This window comes from Larus michahellis, chromosome 2 (assembly GCF_964199755.1).
Source record: "Larus michahellis chromosome 2, bLarMic1.1, whole genome shotgun sequence".
Classification (NCBI taxonomy): Eukaryota; Metazoa; Chordata; class Aves; order Charadriiformes; family Laridae; genus Larus; species Larus michahellis.
In genome coordinates, this window is record NC_133897.1 from 169,028,419 (window position 1) to 169,039,838 (window position 11,420).

The 11,420-nt window shown below is 53.8% G+C and overlaps 1 protein-coding gene across 1 annotated transcript; it reads left to right on the forward strand.

The window, feature by feature from the left end:
- The first annotated feature begins 10,871 nt into the window (after window positions 1-10,871).
- Window positions 10,872-11,204, forward strand: LOC141738531 (feather keratin-like). Its single transcript, XM_074573830.1, has one exon. The coding sequence runs from the start codon at window positions 10,872-10,874 to the stop codon at window positions 11,202-11,204; it is 333 nt and encodes a 110-aa protein (XP_074429931.1).
- Window positions 11,205-11,420: the final 216 nt, after the last annotated feature.

Genomic DNA, 11,420 nt, shown 5'->3' on the forward strand with positions numbered 1-11,420 from the left:
GGGCCATCGCCACCACCCCTGACACCAACCATGGCAAACTTGAACCAACAGCATAGACGGAGGACACACCTCCGGGCCCTTCCTAGCACACAGACCTGCTGGCCACGGATCATGCTCTCAAGGCACCAAGGAAACAGGGAAAGGCCAGCACCAACTGCCTGGAACCACAGCCCATGCACTTCCTCCTCTTCTCCCACTTCCTTCTTTGCATCTCCCCTTCTTCTCTGTCCACTACTCTCCGCTGAAACCACTCACGGACAAGCCAAAGCCCGCCAATGATCTCCACTATGCCACTCCCACTGCGGGCCAAGAAGACCTCGGTGCTTCGGCAAGATCTACTGCACTCAAGGGACTTCGCCTGATGCTTGCCCTACTAACACCTCAGACCATCTCCCTTCCCCTTAGCACCTCTGCCTTTGCAATCTTTTCCCTCAATAAAGTTCTCTTGCATCGCAGCCTAAGACGCCTCCACTTCCTTTCTTCTCACAAGGTTCTTCCAACCTCACCCAACACAAGGCCAGGGCTACAGAGACCATTAGGGTGCCTGGAAAAGGGCTACAGGATCTCTCTTAGGAAGTATGTCCCCAGCAAATAAAAACAGCACAGGGCAGAACAGGGGAGCTTCCAGAACCTCACGCAAGACCTTCACTTGACCAAACAAAGCTTGGACATGTTAATGCACTTCCTCCCAAGACTCTCACACAAGCTCCCCATGGCAGCGTGCACTTCACAGAATCACAGAATCACAGAAACTTCAGAGTTGGAAGGGACCTCTAGAGATCATCTAGTCCAACTCCCCTGCTAAAGCAGGATTGCCTAGAGCACATTACTCAGGACTGCATCCAGGCGAGTCTTGAAAATCTCCAGAGAAGGGGACTCCACACCCTCCCTGGGCAGCCTGTTCCAGTGCTCTGTCACCCTCACTGTAAAGAAGTTTTTCCCTGTATTTGAATGGAACTTCCTATGTTCTAACTTGTGCCCGTTGCCCCTCGTCCTGTCACTGGGAACCAATGAAAAGAGTCTGGCACCATCCTCCTTCAACCCACCCTTTAGATACTTATATGCCATAATAAGGTCTTCCCTCGGCCTTCTCTCCTCCTGGCTAAAGAGTCCCAGCTCTCTCAGCCTTTCCTCGTAAGGGAGATGCTCCAGTCCCTCAATCATCTTAGTTGCCCTACGCTCAACCCGCTCCAGTACTTCCCTGTCTCTCTTGAACTGGGGAGCCCAAAACTGGATGCAGTATTCCAGTTGTGGCCTCAGCAGTGCAGAGTAGAGGGGGAGAATGACCTCCTTTGACCTACTGGCCACACTCTTCCCTATGCAGCCCAGGATTCCCTTGGCCTTTTTGGCAACAAGGGCACATTGTTGGCTCATGGATAATTTCTTGTCTACACTTCAACAGCTCTCCTCCCCAGCATGACACCGTGGCCAGCACAGCAGGCAGAATCACAGCAAACACAATCATTGACTGCACAAGAACCCTCTGGAGATCATCTGCTTCAACACAGACTTCTAAAACGGGGTCATCTCGAGGAGGCTCTCCACGACCATGTCAAGTCAGCTTTTCAGTATCTCCAAGGATGGAGTCTCCAAAACCTCCCTGCACACCCAACTCCACTATTTGACCACCCTCCCACTGAAAAAGCCTTGCCTTCTCTTCCAAGGAAATGGCACGTCTTTTCAGCTCTTGCTCTACCTATTAAACTGTCTTTATCTCAACCCATGTCTCTTTTCACTTTTATACTTCTGATTCTCTTTCCCATCCTGCCATGGCAGGAGTTAGCACGCGGCTGCGGGATCCTAGTTGCTGGCTGGGGTTATGGAATCATAGAATGGTTTACATTAGTAGGGACAGAATCCCAGAATCCCAGAATCCCAGAATGACAGGGGTTGGAAGGGACCTCTGGAGATCATCTAGTCCAACCCCCCTGCCAAAGCAGGGTCACTTGGAGCAGGTGGCACAGGAACACATCCAGGTGGGGTTTGAATGTCTCCAGAGATGGAGATGCCACACTGTCTCTGGGCACTCTCTTCCAGTGCTCTGCCACCCTCAAAGGCAAGAAGTTCCTCCTCATGTTTAGATGGCACTTCCTATGTTCAAGTTTGTGTATATTACCTGATCCTTACAGATCATCTAATTCCAACCCCCTGCCATGGGCAGGGACACCGCCCACCAGACCAGGTTGCTCAAAGCCCCACCCAGCCTGGCCTTGAACACCTCCAGGGATGGGGCCTTCGCAGCTGCCCTGTGCAACGTGTTCCAGTGTCTCACCACCCTCAGAGGGAAAAATGTATTTCTCATATCTCATTTCAATCTACCTGCATCCCGTGTGAAGCCATTACCCCTCCTCCTATCACTACGTGCCCTTGTAAAAAGTTCCTCTCCAACTTTCATGGAGGCACCATTCAGACATTGGAAAGCTGCTATAAGGTCTCCCTGGTGTCTTCTCTCCTCCAGGCTGAACAACCCCAACTCTCTCAGCCTGTCCTCACAGCAGAGGGGCTCCAGCCCCCTCATCGTCTTCGTGGCCCTCCTCTGGCCCTCCTCCAACAGGGCCATGTCCTTCTTCTGTTGGGAACTCCACAGCTGGACGCAGTACTCCAGGTGGGGTCTCACGAGAGAAGAGCAGAGGGGCAGAGTCACCTCCCTCCACCTGCTGGTCCTGCTTCTTTGGACGCAGCCCATTATGCCGTTGGATTGCTGGCCTTCCAGCGCACACTGCCCGCTCATCTTGAGCTTCTCATCCACCAGCACCCCCAAGTCCCTCTCCTCAGGCCTCTTCTCAAGCCATTCTCTGCCCAACCTGAATTTGGGATTGGGATTGCCGTGACCCACGTGCATGACCTTGCGCTTGGCCTGCTTGAACTTCACGAGGTTTACATGGGCCCTCCTGCCAGGCCTCTCCAGGTCCTTCTGGATGGCATCCCTTCCCTCCAGCATGTCAACCGCACCACACACCTTGGTCTCATCGGCAAACTTGCTGAGGGTGCACTCAATCATAGAATCATAGAATTGCTGAGGTTGGAAGGGACCTTTAAGATCATCAAGTCCAACCTTTAACCTACCCTGACAAAAGCCACTTCTAAACCATGTCCCTAAGTGCCCCATCTACCCTTTTTTTAAACACCTCCAGGGATGGTGAATCCACCACCTCCCTGGGCAGCCTATTCCAATGTTTAATAACCCTTTCAGTGAAAAAGTGTTTCCTAATATCCAATCTAAACCTCCCCTGACATAACTTGAACCCGTTTCGTCCTATCACTTGTCACCAGGGAGAAGAGGTCAGCCCCCATCTCTCTACAACCTCCTTTCAGGTAGTTGTAGAGGCTGATAAGGTCTCCCCTCAGCCTCCTCTTCTCCAGGCTAAACAACCCCAGCTCCCTCTGTCGTTCTTCATAAGGTTTGTCCTCCAGACCCCTCACCAGCTTTGTAGCCCTTCTCTGGACACCCTCCAACACCTCAATGTCCCTCTTGTAGCGAGGGGCCCAAAACTGAACGCAGTACTCGAGGTGGGGCCTCACCAGTGCCGAGTACAGGGGGGATGATCACTTCCCTAGTCCGGCTCACCACACTATTCCTGATACAGGCTAGGATGCTGTTGGCCTTCTTGGCCACCTGGCCACACTGCTGGCTCATATTCAGTCGGCTGTCCACCAACATCCCCAGGTCCTTTTCTGCCGGGCTGCTTTCAAGCCACTCTGCCCCAATCCTGTAGCGCTGCATGGGGTTGTTGTGACGTAAGTGCAGGACCCGGCACTTGGCCTTGTTGAACCTCATACCACTGGTCTCAGCCCATCGGTCCAGCCTGTCCAGATCCCTCTGCAGAGCCAACCTACCCTCAAGCAGATCAACACGCCCGCCCAGTTTAGTGTCATCTGCGAACTTACTGAGTGTGCATTCGATCCCTTCATCCAGACCATTGATAAAGATATTAAAGAGAACCGGCCGCAGCACCGAGCCCTGGGGGACACCACATGTGACCGGACACCAACTGGATTGAACTCCATTTACCACCACTCTCTGGGCACGGCCATCCAGACAGTTTTTTACCCAGCAAAGAGTACACCTGTCCGGGCCACGAGCAGCCAGTTTCTCCAGGAGAATGCTGTGGGAAACAGTGTCAAGCGCTTTGCAAAAATCCAAGTAGATAACATCCACAGCGTTTCCCTCATCCACTAAGTGGGTCACCTTGTCATAGAAGGATATTAGGTTTCATAGGCATCACCTGCCCTTCACAAACCCATGCTGACTGGGCCTGATCACCCTGTTCTCCTACATGTGCCGTGTAATGGCACCGAGGAGGATCTGTTCCATGACCTTCCCAGGCACCGAGGTCACACTGACCGGCCTGTAGTTCCCCAGATCCTCCTTCCGGCCCTTCTTGTGGATGGCTGTCACATTGCTGACCTCCCCGGTTCTCCAGGACTGCTCATAAATGATGCAAAGTGGCCTGGCGAGCTCTTCCGCCAGCTCTTTCGTACTGTCCATGGCACCGACAAAGACGTTAAACAGCACCGCTCCCAGTACCGACTCCTGAGGAACGTCACTCCTCACTGCTCACCACTTGGACATCAAACCCTTAATCAAAAGCCTTTGAGTGCGGCCATCCATCCAGTTCCTTATCCTCCGAGTGCTCCATTGGTCAAATCCATGTCACTCCAATTTCGGGACCAGCATGTTGTGTGGGACAGTGTCAGACGCTTTGCACATGTCCAGGTACATGACGTCTTTTGCTCTTCCCTTATCCACCAACACTGTAACCCTGTCAGAGAACACCACCAAATTTGTCAGGCTTGACTTGCCCTTGCTGAAGCCATGTTGACTGTCACCGATCACCTCCAAATTTTCCATGTGACTTAGCAGAGTTTCCAGGAGGATCTGCTCCATGATCCTGCTGGGCACAGATGTAAAACTGACCGGCCCGTAAATCCCCGCATCTTCCTTGTTTCTTTTTTGAAAGATGGGTGTCATGGTACCCCTTTTCCAAACAGTGGGAACTTCATCCACAGCCTTTCCCTCATCCATCCACTCAGAGGGTCCCCTTGACAAAGAAGGAGATCAGAGTGGTCAGGCAGGACCTGCCCCTCATAAATCCATGCCAACCTCTCATACGGTTTGTCTGCGTCTGCTGAATGCCTTGAAAAATGCCAATAAAACCAAGTCTTTGGCCTCTAAGACTGGCAATTAAAAGCTTCCACCAGGGGCCAACTGGACACGTCCTCAAGACGGGGCCATGAAAATGGAGAATTAGGGAAAAGAAAAGACACCCCACCTCATGACTCACCAGGCTGTGGCATGCAAGAGTTGCTTGCTGAAAAAACACTCTCATGCGCAAAGCCTGTCCCGCTCCCCCACGACCAGCATAAAAGGCGGCCCAGCGCCTCTCTTCCTCACACACTTCTCCTCACGCCTTATCCTCCACCATCAACAAGGTGAGTCTCAACCCCATGACCCTCCCTCTTCTCAACCACCTGGCCCCTCTCCTCCACCACGCTCTGCCCACAGCCTCAACAGCCCTCACGCCTCCCCACTGCCACGCACCCCACAGCCCCACAACAGCCCTCCACACTCCCTCGCCCTCCTCCAACACTGACCCTCACACCCCCACCACCATCACCTTTCTCAAAACCCTCTCTTCCAGGGAAACTCCACACCACACACATGGCCTGCAACGACCTCTGCCGCCCCTGTGGGCCCACCCCGCTGGCTAACAGCTGCAATGAGCCCTGTGTCAGGCAGTGTGAGGCCTCCCGCATCGTCATCCAGCCCCCCACTGTAGTGGTCACCCTGCCAGGACCCATTCTCACCTCCTTCCCCCAGAGCACTGCCGTCGGATCCTCTGCATCCGCTGCCGTGGGCAACGAACTCAGCGCCCAGGGAGTGCCCGTCTCCTCCAGCGGCTTCAGCTTCGGCTACGGCTATGTCTTGGGAGGCCTTGGCTGCTACGGTGGCAGAAGAGGCTGCTACCCTTGCTAAGGGCCCTCACCACCACCCCTGACAACAACCACCCACACCATGGAAGCCACGGCATGGATTGAGGAGGCAGCTCAAGCATGTTCTGGCACATGGCTTCACCATCCACAGCTCCTCCTCTCAGGGCACCAAGCAAGGAAGCAGGGAAGGGGCCAACCCAGACTGTCTGCAACCATGGCCCATGTACCTCCTCCTCTTCTAACACTTCCTTCTTTCCATCGCCCCTTCTGCTACGTTCACGACTCTCCGCTGCAAGCACTTGCTGTAGAGGCAAATACCACACGGGACCTCCAGGGTGCTGCTCCTACTGCAGGCCAGGAAGACCTTGATGCTCTGGCAAGACCTAGAACACACAGGGGACCTTGGATGATGGTCACCCTACCTGCAACTCAGACGGTCTCTCTCGCACTTAGCGCTTCTACCTTTGAACTTCTCTCTTCCCTCAATAAAGTTCTTCTGCATCCCAGCCTAAGACGCCTCCTCTTCCTTTCTTCTCACAAAGTTCTTCCAACCTCACCCAACACAAAGGCAGGGCTACAGTGCCCATCGGGGTGGGTGCAAGAGGGCCACCGGACCGGTCTTAGGAACTATGGCCCCAGCAACAGCAACTGCACAACAGAGGGGGCTTCCAGAACCTCACACAAGCCCTTCACTTAACAAAAGAAAGCCTTGGACAACCTCACGCACTTCTACTCATGCCTCCAATGAAAGCTCCTCATGGCAGCACGCACTTCACCAGCTCTCTTCCCCAGCATGACCCTCTGGCCAACACAGCAGGCAGAGTCACAGAAAACAGAATCCTTGACTGCACAAGGAACCTCTGGAGATAACCTCATTACACCCGACCTTCTCAAACGTGGTCAGATTGAGCACGCTGTTCAGCACCAGATCCAGTCAGCTCTTCAGTTTCTACATGATGGAGACTCCAACACCTCTCTGCGCAACCGCTTCCACTTTTGGACCACCCTCCCACTGAAAAAGCCTTGCCTTCTCTTCAAAGGAAATGGCACGTCTTTTCAGCTTTCTCCATTCACCCTTGCCCTGTCTGACTCCCCTCTCCTCATTCCCTCCTGACATGGCTGCAGCTGGGATAGAGTTGACTTGCTCAGCAGCTGGTAGAGTGCTAGGTTTTGCGTTTGCGATGAGAATGGCATTGAGAGCCCACTAATGGTTTTTGGTTGTTGCTAAGCTCTCAAGGCCTTTTCTGCTCTTCACACCACCCCCCACCAAGTAGGCTGGACGTACAGAAAAAGCTGGGAGGTGAGGCGGCCGGTACAGCTGACCCCAGCTGACCAAAGGCATAGTCCATGCCACATGAGAGCACAGTGAGGGAAGAAAGAAGCGGGGAATGTTCAGAGTTATGGCATTTGTCTTCCAAGTAACCGTTATGTCTCATGGAGCCCTTCTTTCCTGGAGACGGCTGAACGCCTGCCTGCCTTGGGAAGTAGTGAAGGAACTCCTTCTTTTGCTTTGCTTGCTTGTGCATCTTTTGCTTTACTTATTAAACTGACATCTCAACGCACACATTTTTTCACTTTTCCTCTTCGGATTCTCTTTCCCAGCCTGTTGTAGTGGGGAGTGTGCAAGTGGCTGCATGGTTCAGATTGCTGGCTGGCGTTAAACCAAGACACCTCCCATCCGGGATTTAGAGACATTGATGACATCTCCCCTACGCGGCCTTTTCTCCTGGCTGAAGAAACTCCCAGCTCTCTCAGATTCTCCTCAAGGGAAGGATGCTCCAGTCCCTTCAGCGTCTTGGTGGCCCTGCACTCGACTTGCTCCACCACATCCATGGCCTTCAAAAACTCACAGAATCACTGAGGTTGGGAAAGACACTTAAGATCACTGATTCCATCCCTTAACCTAACACTACCAAGTGCCCCACTAAAGCAAGTCCCTTGGGGCCAAGTCTACTGTCTTCTAGATACCTCCAGGGCTGGTGACTCAAACGCTTCCCTGGGAAGCCTATTCCAGTGCTTGACAACCATTTCAGTGAAGACATTTTTCACCAGTGCCCATTACAGGGGGACGATCACTTCCATAGTCCTCCTGGACTCATGACTTTTGATACAGGCCACGATGCTACTGGCCGCCTTGGGCTCCAGGGCACACTGCTGGCTCATACTCAGCTGGCTGTCAAACAACACCCCCAGCTCCTTTTCCAACGGGCAGCTTTCCAGCCGCTCTTCCCCAAGCCTGTAGCGTTGCATGGGGTTCTTGTGACCCAAGTGCAGGACCCGGCACTCAGCTTTTCTGAACCCCACACCATTGGCCTCCTCCCATCGATCCAGCCTGTCCAGATCGCTCTCTAAAGCGTCTTACCCTCAAGCAGATCCACACACTCGCCCAACTTGGTGTTGCCTGCAAACATTCTGAGGGTACACTCGACCCCCTCGTCCAGGTCGTTCGTAAAGATACTAAAGAGAACCGGCCCCAGTACTCAGCCCTGGGGAACACCACCTGTGGTGGCAACAATCTGGATTTACCTCCATTCACCTCTATGGGCCTGGCCATCCAGCCCGTTTTTTAGCCAGCAAAGTGTACGCCCGTCAGAGCCATGAGCAGGCAGTTTCTGCAGGACAACACTCTTGGAAACTGTGTCAACGGCTTTACTAAAGTCCAGTTAACAACATCCACAGCCCTTCACTCATCCACCCACTAAGCGCGTCCCCTTGACATAGAAGGAGATCAGGTTAGGCAAGCAGGACCTGCCCTTCATAAAGCCATGCTGGCTGGGCCTCATCACCTGCTTGGCCTCTATGTGCCATACGAAGGCGATCAAGATGATTAGCTCCATAACGTTTCCCAGCTCCCAGGTCAGAAAGACAGACCTTTCTCTCAGCTACAAACTTACAAGCAATGGGGGCATCAAAGTGCCCACAGGGCACATCAACAGGGTGTGGCAGGCCTAAAGACAGGCTTAGCCAGCCACAAACGTGCCACGAGATGATGTCACTGGAGATACCCCACCTCTCCTACGCCTTGGCTGTGACTGCTGAATTCCCTAACACACAGCGTCCATGCACGTCCTCCAAAATACCTACTTGCACTTAAAAGCTACCACCAGGGCCAAGTGGACACATCCACAAGACGACAACATGTAAACGGAGCGTTGTGGGAAGGAAAACACGCCCACCACAGCACTTGACAGGCTGTGGCATGAAAGAGATGCTTGCTCAAAAATGCAGTCATGCATGAAATCATGGCCTCAGCTCCGCACTCACGTGCTGCGTGCTTGCCTCCAACTCTCCTCAACAAGCTCCACCTTCCCTTTCTTCCAGTCACACACTGTGCAGAGAAATGGCCTCATCCATTGGCACTCGCCCCATGTAAACAACCCAAAGGCCCTGGCCCACCAGCCTCCCCTGCATGCCGATCCCACTCCCCCTCTGTCTCTTGACACACTCTCGGCCTCTCCAGGAACTCGCCTGCTTTTGCACGCTGCCTCATACGCAATCATGGAGGCACTTGGGTTGGAAAAGACCCTGAACAATATTGACACCGTTCACCTATGACTATGAACTTCACAAAAGAAACATAGCCCTAAGTCCCACATCTACACGTCTTGTCATTACCTCCAGGGATGGTGATTCAGCCACTTCCCGGAGGAGCCTCTTCCAGTGCTTCATAACCCTGCTGGGGATGACATTTTTCCCAGCATCCAAACTGAGCATCCCTATGCACCCTTTAAAGACGTTAATTCTTCTCCTATCACGTGTTACTCGGGATAAGAGACTGACACCTATCTCATTACCACCTCTTTTCAGGTGGGTGTAGTGAGCGATAAGGCGTGCCCTCAGCCTTTTTCTTTCTGCAAACTAAACATGCCCAGTTCCCTAAACTGCTCCTAACAAGTCTTCTTCTCTAGATCCTTCACCAGCTTCGTTGCTCATCTTCAGATGTGTCGCGCCAGAGCCCAGGTTGCAAATTTGCCGGCCACAACTAAGGGGATCCCTACGCAAGAGCCAAGAGGAGCCTTTGGGGAGCACGACCAGCCTCCCAACAGCACAGGGCTGCCACGATAATGTCCTGCTCTCACAAACAGCCCTCCTCTGCCTGCTTCAACTGCCTCGGCCAGGGACGGACCCAGCGGGGCACAAACCCAAACACGCAGCCTCCGTTCTCCCACCTACAACCTTAAAAACAAAAGGGGCACCAAGACAGCCACAGAGCACACCCAACAGGAAAGGCCATGCCCAAAGACAGGCTTAGTGAGCTGGCAGCAAGGCAGGGAAGGAACAAGCGCAATGCAAGGCGCAGCGCCTAATGCCTGGCCCCCCTCCAAAGCCCAGACCAGCCTGCCAGGGCTGCGAGGAAATGACGCCCCCTCTTCACAACGCACCCACAAACCACACCACACAACTGCCACGGCATGAACTCCCTGATGACACCCCACCTCTCTTATGCTTTGGTCACGTCTTCTGACAACCCTGACGCGTGCCATCAACACAATGTTTAGGGCCTCTACTACTGGCACTTAAAAGTTGCCGCCAGGGCACAGTGGACACATCATCAATAAGACAACATGAAATTGGAGAATTTCAGAAAACAAAGAACACAACCACGTCATTACTCGTGAGGCTGTGTCATGCAAATTTGTTTGTGGAAAACGCCATCATGCGCCAAGCCTGTCCCGCCCCTCCATGACCAGCATAAAAGCCGGTCCAGCTCCTCTCTCCCTCACACACTTCTCACACCTTCTCCTCCACACTCAACAAGGTGAGTCTAAACACCCTGACCCTCCTTCTCCTCACCCACCTGGCCCTTCTGCTCCAGCTCCCCACAGCCCCACACCAACCCTACACACTCCCTCGTCCTCTTCCAACACTGACCCTCAAACCCCCCACCCTCACCTTTCTCAACACCCTCTCTTCCAGGCACCCTCCACACCACACACATGGCCTGCAACGACCTCTGCGGACCCTGCGGACCCACCCCGCTGGCTAACAGCTGCAACGAGCCCTGCGTCAGGCAGTGCGAGGCCTCCCGCGTCATCATCCAGCCTTCCACCGTGCAGGTCACCCTGCCAGGACCCATCCTCACCTCCTTCCCCCAGAGCACCTTTGTCGGATCCTCCGCATCCGCTGCCGTGGGCAATGAACTCAGCGCCCAGGGAGTGCCCGTCTCCTCCGGCGGCTTCGGCTTCGGCCTCGGCTATGGCTACGGCCTCGGCTACGGCTTGGGAGGCCTGGGCTGCTTCAGCGGCAGAAGAGGCTGCTACCCCTGCTAAGGGCCCTCACCACCACCCCTGACAAAACCCTGACAGCCTGGAAGCCACGGTACTGATGGAGGACACATCCTTGGCTCTTTCCTAGCACATAGACCTGCTGTCCACGCATCTTTATCTCAAGGCTCCAAGGAAGAGGGATGGGGACAGTCCTTCTCTTCTCCCACTTCCTTCTTTGCAGTTCAACTTCTGCTATATCCACTACTCTCCGCTGCAAAC